General features: G+C 34.0%; 2 protein-coding genes across 2 annotated transcripts; both read left to right on the forward strand.

The window, feature by feature from the left end:
* Window positions 1-16,979: 16,979 nt before the first annotated feature.
* On the forward strand, window positions 16,980-19,124 carry LOC126717438 (chitinase-like protein 2). Its single transcript, XM_050419183.1, has 3 exons — window positions 16,980-17,615; window positions 18,005-18,167; window positions 18,525-19,124. Exons 1-3 carry the CDS (start codon window positions 17,153-17,155, stop codon window positions 18,931-18,933), a joined length of 1,035 nt encoding a protein of 344 aa, XP_050275140.1. The 5' UTR covers window positions 16,980-17,152; the 3' UTR covers window positions 18,934-19,124.
* Window positions 19,125-22,281: 3,157 nt separating this feature from the next.
* LOC126719374 (uncharacterized) lies at window positions 22,282-22,800 on the forward strand. Its single transcript, XM_050421940.1, has one exon. The coding sequence runs from the start codon at window positions 22,282-22,284 to the stop codon at window positions 22,798-22,800; it is 519 nt and encodes a 172-aa protein (XP_050277897.1).
* The last annotated feature ends 643 nt before the right edge of the window (window positions 22,801-23,443 follow it).

The raw sequence follows: 23,443 nt of genomic DNA on the forward strand, positions 1-23,443 counted from the left end.
TTCCTTTCTAAGGTAGTGCATTAATATGGTTCTACGCAGTGGCGGCTTCAAGAATTTTTTCTAGGGTGTTCCTCAATAAGCATAAATTAAACAATCTAATATAAAGAAAATTTTATATATTAATAACAACAACAATCAAAAAACATGCAAATACATAAAGTTTACAATTGTCTTCTACGAGTTTTCATATTTTGAAATCGTTGCATGATAGTCTCATTATCAATATTACAAACTACATATCTTTCCATATACACAACCAAACAATCATTCATCCACTGATCTCCCATTCGATTGCAAAGTTCATTCTGTATATATTTCATTGCTGAAAAACTTCTTTCTACTGTTGCAGTAGCAACAGGAAGGGTTAAAGCTAACTTCACAAGCAAATAGACTAATGGATAAGTCACATGCTTCCTTATGTTCACTAACTCCTTGAAGCTCTAAAAACAAGTCATTGTTGTGCATATCAAAAATGTAATTCTGAAGTTGAGAGTCAAGTGCCAAGATATCTATCCCAAGAAAATCAAATGGATAGAACTTTGCTAGACATATCAACTTTTCCTTATCAGAAGCCACAAATGAATTACTTAGATTCAAGCAAGCCATACAAAGTAGCAAATCAGTATTCGCCTTTGAAAATTGGTTGTTAAGCTCTTGAAGTTGCATATTTATGATTGTGCAGAATAGCTCAACACGATAATGATGTAAATTTGTATTTTGCTGGGTGTTGCGTTGAGACCTCCCACTAACTACAAATATTTCATCCATGTTTAAGATAGGGATATCATGTGTTGTACAAAATGAAGACATTTCAGTCAATAAAGATATCCATTCATTATCTCTCATCACTTGCAATTGTTGCTTAGACACTTTAACAAGATCCATAGCATTTACTATATCTTGATTTTTTTTTTTTTTTTTTTTTTTTTTTTTTTTGCAATGCTATTGACAACTCATTTGTGATCCCTAAAATGTTTTTCATCAAGTGTAGAGTAAAAACAAATTCAAAAGATAGAATTGACCTCATAATAGATTGAACTTCAACTTTTTAGTCGGACAGACCATTTTCTTCAATAATCTCAAGTACATCAACAACAGCAAAGAACATTAAAATCAAGTTAAGAATAGTCTCATAATATGATCCCAATGTGTATCACTAGGACGTTTTAGATTTGTCTCTTAATTCAAACCTTGTCCACTTCTACGTACATAATTCTTTAAATCTTCTTTAATTTTGACAAATTGTGTATCTCGAAGAGCATCTCATCTCTTACAAGAGCCTCTAACAATAGTTACTAAATTACTAATCACATAAAAAAAAATTAGCAATGTTAATGTGATTTTTAGCAGCAGCAACAAGTGTCAATTGAAGTTGATGAGCAAAACAATGGACATAAAATGCTAACTTATTCTCTTTCAAAATTAAAGTTTTGAGACCATTGATATCACCTTGCATATTACTAGCTCCATCATAACCTTGTCCATGTAGGTTCGATAAACTCAAATTATGTTCACAAAGTAAACATTTAATAGCATGTTTAAGTGACAAAGCGGTGGTACTTGCTACAAGTACAATATCAAGGAACCGCTCTATAATAATTCCTTTTTTGTTCACATAACAAAGAACGAGGGCCATTTGTTCTTTCACTGAGATATCACGTGACTCATCAACTAATACTGAAAAGAACCCATTGTCAAGATCCTTAATGATGGCTTTGGATGTTTCACGTGCAATTGCATTTACAATGTCTTTTTGAATATCATGGTGGATAAGCTTGCAATTTTTCGGAACTTTTTGCAACACTTCATTGATAGATTTATTGTGATCCCCCAAAAATTGTAGAAGCTCAAGGAAATTTCTTTTATCACTTGGACCTTGAGATTCATCGTGACCACGAAAAGCTAATCCCTGGCATAAAAGGAATCTTATGCAATCAATTATTGCATTTAATTGAACCCGATATTCAATTTTATCTTGATTTGATTGCTTAACCAAAACACTTTGAATGTGTTGCTTTTCCTTCAATAGATCTTCACTCTTCTAGACAGCTTGATTATGAGAACTATTAACTTCTCCAACATGGGAATTTAACTTCTCTTCTGGATTCCAAAGTTTGAATCCCTTCGTTACAAAAGTGTCACCTCCTCCTTGCTTACCAACATCTTGCCCAAATAGGTAGCAATAAAAACAAAATACTACATCCTTATCTATACTATATTTCAACCAGTATCTATTTTTATACCATTTGGATATAAATTGACAGGGCTTTCCAGAAAAATATGATATAGGGTAATCATCATAGTGTAAAACAGGTTGACAAGGGTCTTTTTGTAAATAATATCTTCTTATTTCATAATGATGATTAGGATGATAAGATAATATCTTTTCTCGTAGCCCAGGATCTGAAGGAAGATTTTCTAAGTTAAAATCAACATGAATTCGCTTAGAAGATGAAGATGAATCTTGCACAGGAGATGAATCTTCGTACGTGGTTTTCTTATCAAATATTTGTCCATAATTCTAGCAAAAGAATAAACAATAAACTATAAGTTCATTTGAAATATTAATAAAATTATTAATTATTGTTGTTTAGTTGTTTCATTAATTTGTTTGTCTTTTATAAACTATAATTTGTTATATTGTTGTTTCATTAATTTGTTTGTCTTTTATAAACTATAATTTGTTATATTGTTGTTTCATTAATTTATTTGTCTTTTATAATGTATTGGTTAATTATACTACTTTAATTATTGTTGTTTAGCGTAACAATAAACTATATTGCTTTAATTTGTTTATCATTAATTATACTGCTTTAATTTGTTATATTGTTTAGCCCCTTGTGCACATTACATTAAAAGAGCCAGACATTATACATCCCATGTGCAACACAATAATTAAAGTAGTGTAATATTGTTTACCCGGCTCCATGTGCCCATCAGCCCATCTACCTCCACCCCACTCAACAGACAAGCACAACCTCATGCTTGATGCCCCCAATCATAATAGCCAGCTGTCAATCAAAAAATTTCACAATCACAAATCACAATACACATTGCACTAAAAGATAATTAATATCTCACCAACACCAACACCAACACCAACACACACTGACCAACACCAATGGATAAGATAAAGCCAAAATTCAAAAAGTCAAAAAACAGGCAAAAGGCAAAATGTTAATAAAACTAAAGAGTAAAGATTCGGCTATCCAATCACAGATTCACAGTTCAAAAGAGAGAGAGAGTTACTGAGTTAGACTCTTAAAGAATAAAGAGAGAGAGACTCATTCATTAATTTCATTTCATAGTTTTCATTTCAGTGAGATAAAGAGAGAGACATTAAGAGACTGAGAGAGAGTTAGAGAGAAAAAGAGGGAAAAATACTTTGAGGGAGGGAGCACCAAGCACTGGAGTAGCCGAGTGATTTGCAATCTGCGATAAGGGGTGAGCGATGAGCGACAACGATGAGGGGCGAGCTACGGCGACGATGATGAGGGGCAAGCTATGGTGATGATGAGCGAGCTGCGAGCGACGTGACCGTGGGTTTGGTTTGCTCTGTATTGGGGTTTGGTTTTGGTTTGCTCTGTATTGGGTTTTTTTTTTTTTTTTTTTTTTTTTTGATAAACACCTCTGTATTGGGGTTTGGTTTGCTTTTGCTCTGTATAGACTGTATTGGGGTTTGGTTTTCTCTACGAACAATGTGACCATGGGTTTGATTTCTAATTTAGTGATTTGCTCTTTTTTTTTTTTTTTTTTTTTTTTTTTAATTTGAGGGTGTTCCTAATACAGATTAAATATAAATTTTTATTTTTTTCAGGTCAGGGTGTTCATGGGAACACCCTGAGCTATACGTGGCACTACCACTAGTTCTATGAACATATTAAGTAGCCATAGAAAAGGTTCAATAATGAAGGGGGAGTAAGATCTTCTATAATTTGCATGTATGTTTTTTGTGTGAAGCTAAACTTGGACTGTAAAGTTGTGATTTACAACTATGTTTTATGTTGGCTTTATTCCATGACAAAAAGTGTTGTATTTGCTTTAATTTTGTTCTTAATATTTTGTGGGATTTTATTGTATTGGGTTTAGTATTATGTTGGTGAAGAATCAAGCATGGATTGAAGAATAAGTGCATCTCACGAGAAGCTTTCGCAAGTGTCTCACGAGTAAGGTCTTCTCGCGAGATACTCGCAAAACTCTTTGCCTACAGGATTTTTAAGTGTAACTTTCTTACTCTTCACCCATACTATATATACCCTCATTACCCACAAAAGTATAGAAGGCCATTCAGAGAGAAAAACTCTAGATAAGTTTTCTACAACACACACACCCATTTATTAGAGAGAGAGCTACTCATCCTTAGTGAGAAATCATTGTAGTCTCTTATCCTTCCCTCTCCCATTGTCATACCTTGAGAGGAGATTTGTACCCAAACACAACCCACACTTTTTTAGAGTATAGAGAGTGTTTTGGAGCTTAGGAAGCTTTGGGGATTTGCCAAAAGAAGCTAGTGAGACTTTGCGGATGCAATCGGGAGTATTGCGGGATCTGAAAAACTAGAGAAGACATGACTCTGAAAAATCCGTTGGTAGCAAGAGTTTGGAGGGCTCAAGTACATTGGGTAGACTAAGTTTGGAGGGTCTTTTGTTATTCGTGTACTCCAACTTTATTCTCTAATGGATTGATTTACCGCTTGGAGGGCAGCGGAGAGGTTTTTCGCCGAGTTCTTCGGTTTCCTTTTCGATAACACGTTTCGATGTTATCTTGTGTTTGCAACTCTCTTCCCTTACTCTTGTGCTTTACTTTAATTGTTTGTTTTTCATGTTTATGCACTAGAGTAGTATCAGTTCATTGCACACATTTACTCTTGTTCTGCACTTTGATTAAGTAAGAGTAAAAGCAATCTAGCCATAATTTTAATTTGGAGGTCTAAATAAGCTCTTGTGTTTATACACAAATTCGAGCTTTCATGGACAATAAAAGTATGTTTTGATTTGCAACTGCCTTTTGCTAGTGTTATTTAACTTTTAAATTTTTTTTTTTTTTTTTTTGATTTCTTGTTATTGTCTAGTTTTTTAGAGTGGGTTGTCTATGAACTTCTCTATGTTTGTGTAATATGTATTGTTGGGGCATTTTAATATTAATTAATTAAAATGAAGTAAAATGACAATATAAATGTAAAGCTATAGGAGTTAATATGGAAGATAAGGAATTAGTGAAAATGTTTAATCTCACATTGAAAAGGAAGGAGACTTTTTTATTCTTTTTAACTGTGGTGATTAATGGACTAATATGTATTGATTCAAATATTGGGTTAGATACATGCGCAAGAGGGTGGTGAAGGGAGGAGGTGTCAAAAATTGAAATGAATCAGCCTCTTGAATCCTCCTACTTGACAACCTATTCAAAATAATTATCATATCTGTTGGTGAGTAAATGGCCCGACCACTACATTAGAGGTTATTCTAGTCATACGATATTTGTTGGGTTGTTGTATCCTATGGGAAACAAGTCAAAGAATGTCTACACTAGTTACAAAGTTTAGCTAACCAAGAGCTTGAATCTCCTTAAATAGAGCGAGTGTTGCACTTCAATCCAAATAGTGTTATGTATTTCTTATCTTCAAATTAATAATATTCAGAAGTATTATTCAGTTTCTCTTTGTGTTATTTCCATTATTATTGTGTTTGCACCAACAATCTTAAGGAAATTCAATACATGGAGCCTACACAAGAGAAACCAAATGTGATTGTTGGAGATCTCAACAAGCCCTTTTTGCTTTAAGAGAGCCCACTTCAAGAGGTAGAAAGGAAAGGTCCTCTTCTATTTAAGTCTTCTCAAAGTCACCTACATCCTCACTGATAAGAATCCTTCAAAGGTTTCTACTAATGAGATGAGTGAGGAAGAATTTTGTCTCCATCATGAAAAAATAGATAAGTATACAAAAGATGAATACAATTGTTGCTCTTATCTTTTGAATTGCCTTGCCGATCATTTCCATGATTATTATAATACAACTTATAGTTCTGCCAAGAAAATATGAAAAACTTTACAAAGCAAGTATGATATCAAGGTGGCCGGTGCAAAGAAGTATGCTGCTAGTAGATTTTTCTGTTACAAAATGGTGGATGGAAAATTGGTGGTGAATTAAGCACAAGACTTCCAAATGATCATGGCAAAATTGAGATCCGAAGGCATAAAGATCGGATATAATCTTGTGGTAGCTGGCATAGTTGATAAGCTACTACAATCTTAGAGGGAGTTCTAAAAGACTTTGAGGCACAAACAAAAGGAGACATCCTTGGAAAATTTCATCACACGCATCCGTGTGGAGGAGGAGACTAGAGGACAAGATGCACTCATGACACAAGAGAGCAATAGTAATTCCACAAAAAAGGTAAACTTTATTTTTGCCAATAATAATATGCTCAAAAATTATTTTCCTAGAAATGGTCAAATGAAGCCTAAAAAGAGAGTTTTCAAAAATAATAATAGACCTCAAGGAAAGGGAAACCCGAATAAAAATAACAATAAGAACTATGGATCCCCTTCACAACATCAATTTAATAGATCTTGTTTTGTGTGTGACAAGAGTAGGCATATTGCTCGATTTTGTAAATTTTGGAAACGTGAATCTATTCCGTAGCCTAACATAACCGAAGAGCCTTTAGTGGCTATGATTACAGACATCAATATGGTGCAATATGTTGAAGGGTGGTGGGTAGACTTTGGTGCTAATAGGCATGTTTGCAATGACAAAGACTGGTTCAAGTTGTACACTTCCTTTGAAGAAGAAAAAACAATTATGCTTGGTGATTCTAGTAAAATGAAGGTTCTTAGGAGTGGTGAGGTTGATTTGAAATTCACTTCTGGACGTGTGCTAACATTGAAAGATATTCTTTAAACTCCATCCATGAGGAAGAATTTGATGTCAAGTTTTTTGCTTAACAAGGCTAGCTTCAAGCAAACTATGGAATTTGATAATTATGTAATCACTAAAAATGGATTATTTGTGGGCAAGGGTTATACTTATGATGGAATGTTTAAATTAAAAGTTGAGAACAATAAAGCATCTACCAGTTCAGTTTATATGCTTTCTTCTATTAATTTTTGGCATGCTTGTTTGTGTCATATAAATAGTAGATATGTGGGAATCATGAGTAGTTTAGGATTAATTCTAAGACTGCCAAAATTTTTTGAAAAGTATGAAACTTGTATTTCAGCTAAGATTACAAAAATGCCTCATAAAAGTGTTGTAAAAAATACTGAATTGCTTGTGTTAATTCACTCTAATTTATGTGAATTTGAGGGAATTTTAACAAGTGGATGAAATAGATATATTATCACTTTGTTTAGGTTGTAAGTGAATCTACTGATCATTGGAGTGGTTTAAGAAGATTCATTTCTCCTAAAAACATTTAAGTTGGAAGTTGGATAATTAAATTTATAAATGAGCTATGCTCAATGACCCTTTGCTCGCTCACTCGCTATACAAAGTAAAACTAGATGATTCATTTTCAGGTGGAAATAAAGTGGCCAGTAAGGAACCATTAGAATGGGGTTTATGCTATAAGAAGGAAATGAATTCCAACTTGAACAATTATCGTAATGAGCACGACTAAAACATTTATCCATGTGCTCCAGGAGTTGTATACTATGGCCGAGGTGCTTTGCCTATCTATTGGTATGTATATTTTCTATCATGCTAACAATAATCTTAAATTCTTTATATTTATTCATTTCAATTATTTTCTCATCTTATATTGTTCAACTTTATCCTAAGTTTAAACTTCTATAAAAGTTTTATGTTTAGTTGCAAACAAAACATCAAAATGAATTCTTTTTCTAGCATAATTCAAATACAAGTACATAAGTTATGCATTCTTCAAAAGAAATCCAAGCAACTGATTCTTTTAAAAAATAGGTGCAACCTACTTTTTTTTTTTGGAGAAAATCGGCTTTTGCCCTTTCTTTGTAAAAAATCCAGCAAAATGCCCCACGTCTAAAACTAATTAGGAAAATCCCATTGTTTTAAAACTCGATTTTTGGACAATCGAGTTATAATGAACTAGAAATTAAAAAAAAAAAAAATTCTGGAACTCGAATTCCATGTGAAGTACTCGAGTTTAATGAACTTCAGTACTCAAGTTCATGGAACTCAAGTTCCAAAAAAAAAAATTCTAAGTTCACGTTCGCTGAAACTTGATATTCTAGAAATTGAGTTTTACATTTGAAACTTGATTTTTAGAAAATCAAGTTTCACAATAGAGGCATTTTCCTAATTAGTTTCAAATGTGAGGCAGTTTGCTAGATTTTTTTTAAAAAAAGGACAAAAGCCCATTTTGGCCTACTTTTTCTACTGCCCTAAGACTTGTATGCATCCTTTGTTTCCTGCTTGAGAAGATTTTATTATTGATTAATTCATTGTTGCATGCCATAATCCAAACAACTTTCTGTATTGATGCTTTCAACCGGAACTACAATTATGAAGAAGTCAGTAAAGATCTAAAAGTGGATTTTTTGAACCATCCAGAATATATTGAACAAAATGCTACCCTTAGCTTCCAAGTTGCAATTTAGAGGTGGATGACACCAACTATGGAGCATCAACCTTCAGCACATGATGTCTTTACTAGTTATGGAAACCCACCAAGGGTGACTTTCCTGCCAAGCGAGTTTCTGGTTTTGGAGCTACCATAAATGTGCTTTATAGAGAGAATGAGTTCATGAACAACATCATATCCCATTACCTATATTACCTGGATCTTATGGGTGTTGGTCGAGAAGAAGCAAGGCCTCATGAAGAGCTCAGCTGTGCTAAGCAAGTTGCTTTATTCCTTATCTCCTTATCTCCTTGATCTTTCTTTAACTAATCCGTTTTTTTCTAAGGTAATGCATTAATATGGTTCTACGAACATATATATAAGTAACCAAAGGAAAAGTTCAAACATGAAGAGGGAATAAGAGCTTTTATCATATGTTCGTATGTCTTTGTGTGCTGGTAAACTTGCTTAGACAGTAAAACTTTGCATTGATTTGCAGCTACCTTTTGCTAGTGTTATTTAACCTTTGAGATATTTTTTGTTTTGGTTTATTGTTATATATTGTGTAATTATTTAGAGTGGATTGTCTACAAACCTCTCTATGTTCGTATAATATGTATTTTACTGGTAAAATCTTGGAATGTATATATCCCACCTTTTTGCTCCCTTTGTTTATATCATGCATAACTTAAAAAAAGAAAAAACAAAGAAAAGAAGAAGAGCATTTATGTTGGTCGAAGTGTAACATACATGAGGTCTCAAGTAATAGGTCAATAGTAATAGCATATTTTATAGTATCACATATCTCTTATTCGAATCTTACCTCATGCAAAGTCATAAATTATTTTCTAAGAGCTTAGCCTAAAAACATCTATAATTTGGAAGGAGAAACTACTATCCCAAGCCGGAAGGGAGATTCTTTTGAAAGATGTGATCCAAGCAATCCATGCTTTCTCTATGAGCTGCTTTAAACTTCCCAGCATTTTATGCAATGAGATTGAAATTATGATCCGTAAATTTTGGTGGGGTCAAAGGGGTGAAAGGAGGAAGGTGCATTGGGTTAAATGGAGTAAGTTGTGTAGGGCAAAATCTGAAAGTGGTATGGGTTTTAGGGATCTACAAAAATTCAATGATGCGTTACTTGCCAAACAAGTCTGGAGATTGGCCACTGAGGAGGACTCTCTATTTTTCAGATTCTTTAAGGCAAAATTTTTCCCTCATGGTTCAATTTTTGAAGCCAAGGTGAAAAATGGATCCTATGCGTGGAGAAGCATTTTAAAAGGGCGCGAAGTCATTTTGCGGGGTATGAGATGGAGAATTGGCGATGGTTCTCTAGTCCGCATCTACCAAGACAATTGGCTACCAACAGTTGAGAATGGGAGAGTCAGCTCTCCCATCTTAGACAATAATCCAGCTGAGTTGGTGGCATCGCTGATTGACCAAGACAGGTGTTGTTGGAGAGACACTGAAGTTGACAGAAAGTTCCTACCAGGGGAGGCGGCTGTTATTAAAGCTATTCCACTGAGCTTTTCTAACAAAAGGGACAAGATATTCTGGCCAAGAAACCATAACGGGGTCTACACTGTGAAGTCAGGTTACAAGCTACTAATGGACTTGTGCCTCCATTGCAATGCCGGACCTGAAGATACACTTCATGCCCCCTGGACTTGCCCTCAGTTAGCATCAGTTTGGCGGGCCAATTTTGCGGATTTAATAGAAGCCACCATCTCAGCTTCAAACTTTCTGGAAGTTATTAAAGTCGCTCAACAGGACTAGTCTCGCTTTCCTCTGTTTGCTTGGACGTCATCCTTAATTTGGATGCGTAGAAACAAGATGCGCATGCAGGAAGTAACGGCTCCTTTAGACCAAATTAGCTCCTTGGCGCAAAAAGCTCTCCAGGAGTATAACCAACTCCGGCCCACACATGAAGCGATCCCCAGAACAGCCAGATCGGTAAGGTGGCGCCCTCCTCCAACGGGACTACTAAAAATCAACTTTGACGGTGCACTTTTTGTTGAAGAAAATATTGCTAGTTTGGGTGTAATAATCCGTAATGAAAATGGATTAGCTATGGCTGCTTTGTCACAACAGATTTCGCTGCCTATTTCGGTAGAGATGGTGGAAGTGCTAGCAGCGCGTTGAGCTCTATGGTTTGCAAGAGAGTTGGATTTCCACAGTGTGGTTGTTGAAGGTGACTCAGAAATCATTATTAACTCCATCAATGGCAATAGTATGGATCACTCCGAGTTTGGGCATATTCTACATGACATAAAGTTCCTTAGCTCTTTTTTTAGTTGTATTTCTTTTCAGCATGTTAAAAGACAAGGTAACAGTCTGGCCCACAAGTTGGCCAGAAGAGCATTGTCTAATCCTTTAGATGTTTGGATGGAGTCTGTTCCTCCAGACACGACTGATGTCTACAATGTTGATCTTCAGTTCATTTCTTAATAATATTCCCCACTTAGGGGTTTCTCAAAAAAAAAAAAAAAATTTGTGTATAATTTATTCTTAACCCATATATTTAACATAATTTATTCTATACATTATGTTCTCGCGTATATAAAAAAAAATTCATTAATTAAGTCAATTATACAGTTACATATAATTTAAGACAAAATATTTATTTCATTAATTAAGTCAAGTGTAATGACTTCCCAAAGTATATTAATCATAGTTAATTTTCTTTAAAATTTAATCCATGTTTTTTAAAAAATAAATTAAAGATTACACGTTAGACTATAATAATAGTTTCTAGAAAACATGAAATGTTTGCAAATCAGTAAATTTCGAATGGATTAAATATTAAATGTCAATTTTTTATGCCTTAAAACATACAATATAATATAATAGAAGATAAATATAATAATAGTGAATTAATTTTTTTTTTGTTTTGTTTTGTTTATGGATATTACAAGTTAGAAGTACATGTCCTAAACTTTTAACCATAAAAATTACAACATATTTTTTTCTAATGAAAAATGTTTAATATTTTTTTATACAATCCTATATCCCTAATTATCTATATACAAAATGAATGAGAAGAGCTATAACTGTTAATGGTGGGTAAAAGAATAATATTAGTGGTATACCTAGATAAGAACCAATAACATATTATTACTTAAGATTGATGTAAAAATGTTGTAAAAGTTTTATGGACATAACATTTCTAAAAAAATAATAAGAGGTTTTTTTTTTTTTTTTTTAGTAGAAGAAGAGTATTTACTTACATGATTTAAGATTTCTAATTCATGTACTTTTCGAAACATATACTATATATATATATATATATATATTTTTTTTTTTTAATATTAAAATAATAAAAAAAATGAGACATTTTTACTTTTGCAACATTACTTTGAAGGAAGTTTTGCAATAATTTAAATAAACAAAAATACAAAAGGGGTTATTAAATAAAATCGACACATACCTTAAAATTTTCCTTATTAAACTAAAGGAGGAGAGTAAAACTAATTAGGAAAATGCCTCCTCTTCTACCACTAATCTCCACCTCTCTCTCTCGAACTATCTAAATATCAAAAAGTTTAACATATCATAAAAAAAAAAAATAATAATAATAAAAGCATTATTATTAGCAAAATAGAAGGTGTCTTAAATTCTTAATAACACGGTTATATGTGTATATATTCTTGGAAACTTAAAAAATGATGGGGACAAAAATAGGCATATACCAATGAGGGAAACTTTTGGAATTTTATTGCTGAGAATTTTCTAAATTTACTGTTGAGCCAAGTTTTTGAAATATGAATAGTTTTGAGAATTTTTTAAGATCCAAGAAACTGACAAAATTAAACATAAAGTGGTTTCATTTAAATATTGGACCATTTAAAAAATATCATCCTCCCACTCTCTTTATTTCTTTGAGAAAAAAAAGACAAAATGCAAAACTTATCTTCTAAGTTTCACCACTTTTTATTTCAGTTTTCTAAGGCTGTGTTTGGTTGCTGGAAATCGTTTTACGGAAAATCAATTCCGGTGTTTGATTCGTCCAAATATTTTACGGAAATCGTTTTACGGAAAATTAATTCCGGTGTTTGGTTCGTCCAAATATTTTACGGAAAATACTTTACGGAAAATCAATTCCCATGTTTGGTTCGGAAAATACTTTATGGAAAATAGTTTGGATCATTTTACGGAAAATGATCTAGAATCTGACCCAAAAAATCGTCCATCCATGAATGAAGTTTTGGAGGAATTGGAGAATGAAGTTTTGGAGGAATTGGAGAAGATCAATGCTATTAAGGAAAAAGTAGCTGAGCCGAAGCATAATCCTAAGCCCAATAAACGCAAAGAAGATAGGCACCAACATCACCATAACTATCATAAGTCTCCAATTCACCAAAACCATGGTGTTAATCGAGCTGGAGCTAGAGCTTAAATAACTAGTTTGAAGCTATATTTTGCTCTTATAGATAAAATTCAAGAACCTGCATTCCCTATACATATCTATAACAATACAAAAATTATGGTCATTTGGTTCAACATCAAACATAATCATTCGAATATACCCATAATATTTATATAAAAACAGCCACATCAATCGTTCACCATTGGCATTACACCTCAATGGCATACAAAAATGATACCTATTCGTGGTATCTGAACAGTACAAATACATAATTTGGGCAATTGTATCGTCCCAATAATACAAAAGAGTACATATATAATACATTGATAGGTCAATACTAATACTACAACAAAAGTTAATTCCTAAATCTACCATCACAGTCAACATGAAATAAGCAAATCAAATTTGTGAGAAAAAATAACCATCTAACCACAGCTTCCTCAACCTAGCATTCTTTGCTAAAAATCCATGTGCCGTCTTCTCATTCTCACAAAGATGGTCGAAGGCAGTAGCGAGCAAATCTTCGCTATATCCATCCGCCATCATAGCCATTACCTCATTATACAAAGTTGTGTAATCTACCGGGCCCCGATTAATTTCTTTCAGAGCGACAATTATTTCCTTCAGTTGATCAGACAGATCAGTCAGCACACTATCAATACTAATACTAGCCAAATTAAACAAAAAATCACAGCAAAAGTTCTACACATAACCCAACTAGCCAAATTCTAATAAAAATCACAGCAAAAACCAATCATGCATAACCAGTCAAGCCCCAAAATTCTATAAAAAAAAAAAAATCAGACCACAAACCAATTGGGAATAAACTGCAATCAGAAAAGCCCCAAAATTGATATATGCATCACCCATAAATACACAGTTTCATAAACAATGGATAATTAAAAAAATTGATAAATAACCTGCAAACAGAAAAGCCCCAAAATTTCATATGCATAATCCACAAATACACAGTTTAATCAACAATGGATAATTGAAAAAATTAATAAATAACCTGCAATCAGAAAAGTCCCAAAATTTTGATATACATTACCCACAAATACACAGTTATAAACAATGTATAATACAAAAATTAATAAATAAAAACATGTAAATAATTATATAAATATTTATATAAATAAACAACTAAATAAATATATACATACATATAAATATATATATATATATATATATATATATTTCAGAGATCGGATCGAGAGGATGGGCTGGACCGGTGAGGTGAGTGGATCGGAGGTGAGTGAGTGTGTGGATCGGACGTGTGGGTCGGAGGTGAGGTGAGTGTGTGGCGGATCGGTGTGAGTTTGAGCTGTCACTCACCGTGGGTCTGCGGCGTTTGGCGCGGTGGTCGTCTAGCAGAGCTCGGCGTGACCGGTGTGAGGTAGATCGGTGTCGGTTTGTGGATCGTTGGCTCTCGTTCTTTCTGTGTTTGGTTGGCCGGATCAAAGCTCTGGATGGCTGGATCGATCGGGGTTTGTGGACCGTTGGCTCTCGTTCTTTCTCTCGCTCGTTGGCCGGATCGGAGCTCTGGGTGGCTGGATCGATCGGAGCTCTCGCACTTGATCTCACTCGTTGGCTTCGATCTCGTTCGTTGGCTTGATCTCGTTCGTTGGCTTGATCTATTCCGCACTTGATCTCGCTCATTGGCTGTTGTGTTCTTCAATTGTTTTTTTTTTTTTTGTTCTTTCTCTCTCGCTCTCGTGTTGTGTTTTCTGTTTTTTCTCTCCCTCTCTCTGCGTTTTGCATGACCCGGAAGTGAATTGAAGTGAAAATGAAGGGAGAAATTCATTTCCAGGTCAAAGGGGAAATTTGTGGTCAACCAGAAATCATTTTCCGGAAAATAATGTTTTCCGTGACAGCCAAACGCATGCATTTTCCGGAAATTGATTTCTGAAATTGGTTTTCACCCGATTCAAACGCAGCCTAAGTTGGAGTTTTGTCATTTTAGTCTTCTAAATTTAATTTTTTCTCAATTAATTTACCCTTTAAAAATCCGTTAGCTTCTGCCGTTAACCTACCCAAAAGATGTTGTTTTTGTCAATTATTTATTTATTAATTTTAAGAAAACATTAATTAAAAAAAAAAAAAAAAAAAAAAAAAAAAAAAAAAAACAACAACAACAAAAGACAAACAAACCTGAAATTGGATTAAGACGTCATATTTGGTCCTTCGAGATAAAAATTGAAAGAACAAAATTGAATCCCTGTACTGAGACTGAGAGGGAGAAAGAATGGGAAAAAGAGAGAGAAAATAGCCTGGTCTAACACAGCAAGAGTTAGATCTAGGCAACTACAAAACATGCAAGCTTTCTTGAGACTTGAGAGTAAATAAGAAATTTAAATTACAATCACATATCATCATATCGCACAAATCATTAACCAAGCGATTGAAGGAGGAAAATCAACAATCAAATCCACTTGAAATAAAATGTCAAATCTTCAATTCTAATGCCTAAAAGATACATAGACACCACCTCACCATGAGAAAATTGCTATGTGAATTTGATGCATAAGATACCGCCTCTACTACTACTAAATGAATTGAGAAAGCCACTTGAAACCATCTAGATACTGATTGGAGTAGTATGATTCAGCCACAAAAACCTCCAGGGGACGGACATTTGTTGCTAGCTCTACATTACCCTTCCCGGTGGTGACATTGGTCAGGTGGAGCAAGGAATAACAGTCGTTTTCTGAGCAAGTAGATACATCTCTTGTTGCGCCTAAAATTAGACGCCCTTTCTTCATCTAATTTCTGGGCTTTTTTTTTTTTTTTTTTTTAATTAACGTTTTCTTAAAATTAAAAATAATAATTTTTAATTTTAATTTTAATGATAGTAGCTAACGGATGGTTAACGGAGGACTTAATTAAGAAAAAATAAATCTTAGAGGATTGAAATGACGAAACCCAATGTTAGAGAACTGAAATGAAAAATTGTAAAACTTAGAGGGTGAGTTTTTCATTTTGGCCAAAAAAATATTATTTGCTAAATAAAAGGCAATATTAGGTATTTAATATTATAAATTTTTATCAAAATGTCTTTTTTATATGGATGTATCACTAACATCATTTTTGTTATGTATCAATTAAAACAAGTTATATCAATCATGGTAAAAATTAAAAATTCCAAATAAAAATTATGAAAGTTTTTGTAAAACTAGATTAATTTGTTGAATAACAAATTAAGTAATGTTACATCTACAACAATTTCAAAATAAGTCCTAGATGTCAAATTTTACGACTAGGTAAAAAAAATAATATCAATAATAAATTCAAATTAAAACTAATAATAATTTATCATTTATACTCTGTTGTAAAAATATTGCAATCTTAACATTATCATAAAATAATTGTAAAAAAAAAAAAAAAAAAAAAACAAAAAAAGTTATTTGATATTTGCAATACACGTTAATGGTTGTTGCGTGCATTATTTGCATGATCGGTCAAGTACGCATGGCAGTGATGTCATGTGAATATACCAAGTCCTCTTTCTTTTTGTGCCCCACTGGAAAAGCATCAAATCACTTTGAATTAAAATATTTACCATCCCCAAAGAAAAGAAATATAATCTTTTCCTTTTCTTCTCTCTCCCTCTCTTACTTTTTGTAATTAATTAATTTTTAAATAAATTATAATTTCAATTTATACTTTAGAGCTTGTCTCAAAACTAAAGCAAACCCTATGTTGTCATAAGTTTAGATTCTTTAGAATTAAATCTTACAGTTTCATCAATATTTCAAAGCTATTAATATCAACAACAAAAAAAGAGTAAAATAAAATGACGCCATGCGACTTGGATTAAATAATGTTCATGTAAATATTAAGAATGTGTATTGAAATAATTACTTGGGATTTTTTTATTTAAATATTTTCTATTAATAATGTCACTATAACAAGATGCCAAGTTTTTATTGTATCGCACATGATTCACGTGTTTACTTATACTCCTTTTCGGAGAAACAATTCTACGTTCACCCAAACTTTCGTCACAATAACAAGATGCCAGGTTAATTTTTATTGGTAGAGAAAGTGATTTTGAATGTGAATTCAAATACTTATCCATTCAATACTTTTTTGTGAAAAGGCTCCCGACAGATGACTTGCACCGTTGCGCGCACTTCACTTGACTATCTTTTCTTTACTTTTCCTTCTTTCACATGTACCCAGACCAAGTATAAATATACAGGGAAGGTGCACACCTCTCTCTAAACTCCACCCCTTTTTGTTAATGTTACGTGCAAAGATGGAGTATAAATGTTCTGTAATCTTGACAAAGGCATTGATATTATTTGTGCTTGTCAATTGTGTCCACTCTGCAGCTGCAGCTGTGTCTCGACGGCCTGTTACATATGGAAGTAAAGATCCAAATAGGCCGTGTGTTGCGTGTCATGCTACGTGCCCAGGACGGTCGAGATATTCTCGAAAGACCTGTACTAACTGCCACACGTACACATCACGATGCTGTGATGGGGTCATTAATGACTATTTCCAGAACGAGCAGTTTGAGAACTTGTTCTCAAACCGGGACTCCCTTGAGGCCCATGCAAAGGGCTTTTGGGACTACCACTCTTTTATCGCTGCCTCTGCTCACTACCAGCCCTACGGCTTTGGTACTACCTACATCAACTCCACCTTCTTTGGAACCAAAGAAGTCGCAGCTTTTCTTGCCCATGTTGGCACCAGAACCTCCTGTGAGTACTTCACAGTTTCTGTCTGGGGAAATTTTAATTTGGGTTTTCTCCTCGTTAGTTTGGTTGAATATGTGTGTGTGAGAGTAAGGACTTCTTTCTTGTCTGGTTTTGATTTCATATGTGCGGGTTCAAATTTTGTAGAGGTTTGATCATACTGTGTTTGAACTTTGAAGACTCATTTTACTGGAGATCTATGGACTGATTGGATTGGATCTTTTTCAATTTGAATAAATCTTAAGATATGATTAAATCTCTTTTTTAATCTTTTTTTACTAATTATCTTATTGAAGAATTGGTTGTGTAATTAAATTTATAAATGAGCTATTGTCAATGACCCTTTGTTCACTCACTCGCTATACAAAGTAAAACTGATTGATACTTTTTTTCAGGTGGAAATAAAGTGGCCAGTAAGGAACCATTAGAATGGGGTTTATGCTACAATAAGGAAATAAATTCCAACTCGAACAATTATTGTGATGAGCACGTCAAAAACATTTATCCTTGTGCTCCTGGAGTTGCATACTATGGCCGGGGTGCTTTGCCTATCTATTGGTATGTATCTTTTCTTTCACGCAAACAATAATATTTATGCATTTGAATTATTTTCTCGTTTTATATTATTCAATTTAATCCTAAGCTGAAATTTCTATAGAAGTTTTATGTTTAATAGTTAATAAAACATCAAAATGAGTTCCTTTTCTAGCATAATTCAAATAAGAGTACATAAGTCATGCATTCTTCAAATGAAATTCAAGTAATTGATTATTGAAAAATATATGTGCAACCTACTTTTTATATTACCCTAATATTTGTATGTATCTTTTGTTTCCTATCAGAGAAGATTTTATTATTGATCAATTCATTGTTGCATGCCACAATCCAAACTTTCTTTATTGATGCTTTCAATAGGAACTACAATTATGGAGAAGTTAGTAAAGATCTGAAGGTGGATTTGTTGAACCATCCAGAATACATTGAACAAAATGCTACACTTAGCTTCCAAGTTGCAATTTGGAGGTGGATGACACCAATTATGGAGCATCAACCTTCAGCACATGATGTTTTTACTGGCTACTGGAAACCCACCAAGAATGACTCTCTCGCCAAGCGAGTTTCTGGTTTTGGAGCTACTATAAATGTGCTTTATGGAGATCTTGTTTGCGGTCAAGGTGATAATGAGTTCATGAACAACATCATATCCCATTACCTATATTACCTTGATCTTATGGGTGTTGGTCGAGAAAAAGCAGGGCCTCATGAAGTGCTCAGCTGTGCTGAGCAAGTTGCTTTCAATCCAACCCCTTCCTCATCTCCTTGATCTTTCTTTAACTAATCCTTTTTTATTTAAGGCAATACATTAATATGGCTCTACGAACATATATATTAAGTAACCGAAGGAAAAGTTCAAACATGAAGAGGGAGTAAGAGCTTTTATAATCTGCTTGTATGTTTTTGTGTGAAGCTAAACTTGCTTAGACAATAAACGTTTATATTGATTTGCAGCTGCCTTTTGCTAGTGTTATTTAACCTTTGAGATATTTTTGTTTTGGTTTATTGTTATTGTGTAATTATTTAGAGTGGATTGTATAATATGTATTTTATTGGTAAAATCTGGGAACGCATCTCTTTTTTTGGCCTCCTTTGTTTATATCAAGTATAACGTACAAAAAAATGAGCATTTATGTTGGTCTCTAAAACTGTAACATACTTGAGGGACTTTTATTTATTTTTATTTTTTTAAGGTCTTAAATGATAAATCAGTGATAATGACATATTTTATGATGTTAAGTGTCTCTGGTAATTCGAATCTCACCTCTATCAAAGTCATAAATTCTTTTTCTAGGGGTTCAACCTAAAAATATCAATAATTTCCAAATCCACAAAATAGTACACACAGTTTAATTTGTGTATAATTTATTCTTAGCCCATATATTTGAAATAATTTATTATATACATTATGTTCTTGTATATATAAAAACTAGATAGTTACATATAATTTAAGACAAAATATTTTCTTTCATTAAGTCAAGTCTAATGACTTCCCAAAGTGTATTAATCATAGTTCTTTAAAATTTAATCCATATTTTCTTTTGTTAAATGAATTAAATATTGCACATTAGACTATAATAATAGTTTCTAGAAAACACGAAATGTATGCAAATCAATTAATTTCGAATAGATTAATATTAAATGTCAATTTTGTATGCCTTAAAACATACAATGTAATATATTAGAAGATAAATATAATAATAATGAATGAATTTTCTTCTTTCGTTTATGGATATTACAAAGTAGAAGTACATGTCCTAAATGTTTAACCATAAAAATCACAACATATTTTTTTCTAGTGAAAAAACTTTATACAATCCTATATCCCTAATTCTGCATATACAAAATGAATGAGAAATACTATATTTACAATATTTTCTTAGGAGACAAAGTGTTAGTGGTGGGTAAAAAAGTTATGTTAGTGGTATATCCTAGGGGTGGCAATTCAGGTTCGTGTATTGGGTTCATGTCATGTCAACTCATGTATATTCGACTATATGAGTCAACCCTAACCTAACATGTTTATTAAATAGGTCAATATTCCTCAATCTTAACACAACACATTTATTAACCTGTTTATCAACTTTTATCAAAATGAAAAAAAAAAAAAAATAGTATTAACCAAATTGATATAAATTATGAAAAACCAAACAAATAAATATTTTTAATATAAAATTTAGAACTAACAAGTAACTGTATCACAAATAATCATTCAAAACTAAAACATATCTCAATATCACAAATGATCAACCATAATATATAGAGAAAAAAAACCACAACAACTAATAAGTTTATATATCTAGGATTTGAAAGGTATATTGGTAAAATGTTATTTAACGAAATGGGTCAAATAGGTCAAACGGATTCCACGTGATGGACAATAACCCAACCTATTTATTAAATGGGTTAGTCATGTCAATCCGAATATAACAAGAACTCATTAAACCTTAACCTATAACCTACTAATTTTGTACCATGTTATATCTGGTTCGCGGGCCATGTCCAATTTTACCACCTCTAGTATATCTAGATGAGAACCAGTAATATATTGCCACCTAAGATTGGTGTGAAAATATTGCGAAAATGTTGTGCACATAACATTTCTTAAAATGAATAAAAGTTGAAGAAGAGCATTTACTTACAAGATTTAAGATTTATTTATGTACTTTTGGAAACATATGCTTTAATGGTCCTAAATTTTATGAGTAATATAAAAAAAAATGAATATTAAAAAAAAATGAGACATTTTCATTTTTGCAACATTACTTTGAAAGAAATTTTGCAATAATTTTAATAAATAAAAATATGAAGGGTTTATTTAACAAAATCTACACATACCTTAAAATTTTTCTTATTAAACTAAAGAAGGAGGGGAAATTTTTTAAAAATCAAGTGGGGCTATGGCCCCCCTCCCCCCTCTCCACTAATCTCCAACTCTTCCTCTCCCCACTATTTACCTATAACAAAGTTTGACATATCATTAAAAAACTTAATTATCTAAATAAAAGGTGTCTTAAATTCTTAATAAAACGCTTATATGTGTATTTGAAGAGGGAGAAAATTGGAGATAACAAATCCATTTAGATGGACTTGACAGTGCTAAACAAATGGGCTAATAGTGAACAGATCCGATATGAACTAACCTAGGGTGGACAAATCAAAAAGGCCATGCGACACTCAACTGATCATTGTGTGGTCTCTAAGAAACCCTAGATGGAAATGACTTGCGTCTCACGATTAACCCTAGTCCATAGAGTCCCAATATGAACAGAATTCTAATACGATGAGGATTCTGGAAGATACGCACATTAATGAAGATCTTCCCTATAAGGAAAAGACTTGTTGCGCAAGCATAGGAGCTTGGCTCTACACTACTATAAAAACTCAAACATCCTCAGAAAACAAGTACGCATAATTCACACTAGTTCTGGCACTCTAGAGTTGTGAGAAGTTCTAACTTGACCTTCGGAGGGTATTTGGCCGGCACCACACCGGTGCTTTCTATTAGGTCTTCTCTTTTTTGTTGTGCAGGTATTGTTTCGAGCGTGCAAAGGCTATGTGACTCACTGATGATTTTCCGGCATCATCAGTTAGCGCCATTTATGGGAAAGATAGTGACTTCTAAGCCATACAGATGCTTCCCAGACAAAGAGTTGCATAGTACTTACTCGCTCGATGGTGACCACCAACAACGTTCAGGGAGACAAGTCACAACTCACTGCCTTGGAGAGGTAGTTCCAAACCCTCACAACAACAGTGGAACGTCTTACCAAGCAAAACCAAGACCTAGAGGAACAACTACGGCAGAAGAATGCAGCGATGGGTACTCAAGAGGAAGATCAAGAAGGTACCAGTGCTGAATGAAGAGACCAAAAGGGGCCAAAAGGTAGTAATGCCTTAAGCAGATTGGAACGGCAAGACATGAGCCGTCCATCCATCACTGATACAGCTTCACCCCACATTGTCACAAAGATGCAGATAATGAAAGAACGGATGGACTTTATGATGAACGCTCTTAGGGGGAGAATGTCTAGCGACCTGGATGATTTCGTCCACCAAACCGATTCACCATTCGCCATTTTTCGTTAACTCCTTCCCGCTACCATAAAAGTTCTGCATGCTGCAGATAAAAAACTACGACGAAGTCAAGGACCCTCTAGATCACTTAGAATCCGTCAAAACCCTAATGCTCCTTCAAGGAGTGGTAGACGAGATCATGTGTAGGGCCTTCCTTACCACACTAAGGGATCCTGCAAGAATTTGGTTCAGTAGGTTGACGCCCAACTCCATCAGTACTTTCAACGACCTAAGCACCCAGTTCGCTTCACACTTCATCAAGGGACATAGATATAAGAAGTCAACCGCATGCCTCATGAGCATTAGGCAACGGGAGGATGAGACGCTGAGGTCTTATATAGCCTGCTTCAACAAGGAAGCACTCTCGATTGACGAAGCCAATGATAAGATACTCGTGGCAGTCTTCACGAACGGGCTACGAAAAGGTAAGTTTCTATTCTCCTTATACGAGAATGACCCGAAAACCATGTCGGATGTGCTTTACAGGACCACCAAGTACATGAATGTTGAAGATGTGTTGTTGGCCCACAAGGAGAAGCTCAAGAAAAGAGAGAGGTAGGAGGAAGCCCAACAGGATAGGGGCTGAAAGATGGCAAGAACGAGAGATAAAAGAGATGATCAATGATCCAAACCCTCGACAGGGAGGTTCACAAACTTCACCCCCCCTAAATACCTCGATTGACCAGGTCTTGATGCAGATCAAAAACGAAGGAGCCTTAACATTCCCCTGTAAATTGAAAGGTGATCCCAGCAAGAGATCCAAGGATAAATATTACCGCTTCCACTGAGATCACGGTCATGACACGTCTGAATGCTATGACTTGAAGCAGCAGATAGAAGCCCTTATTAGGCAAGGGAAACTACAAAAATTCGTCGGCAAAGAAGGACCAGAACAAAACCAAGGAGCACCAGCTCAGAGAGAAAACGAGCGACCCAGACCACCCTTGGCAGACATAAGGATGATCATTGGGGGCAGTACTTCTAGTTCCTCTAAGAAGGCACGTAAGACATACCTTTGGATGGTTTAGAATATTCAACTAACAAGGTATGCCCCAAAAATGGCACGTGTCGACAATCTCGTAATTAGGTTTATGGAGGAAGATGCCCAATGTCTCCACCACCCACATGATGATGTATTCGTAGTCAATATATAGGTAGAAGACTATAACACCTACAGGGTGCTAGTAGACAACGGCAGCTCC

The sequence above is a fragment of the Quercus robur genome, chromosome 3 (assembly GCF_932294415.1).
Source record: "Quercus robur chromosome 3, dhQueRobu3.1, whole genome shotgun sequence".
Classification (NCBI taxonomy): Eukaryota; Viridiplantae; Streptophyta; class Magnoliopsida; order Fagales; family Fagaceae; genus Quercus; species Quercus robur.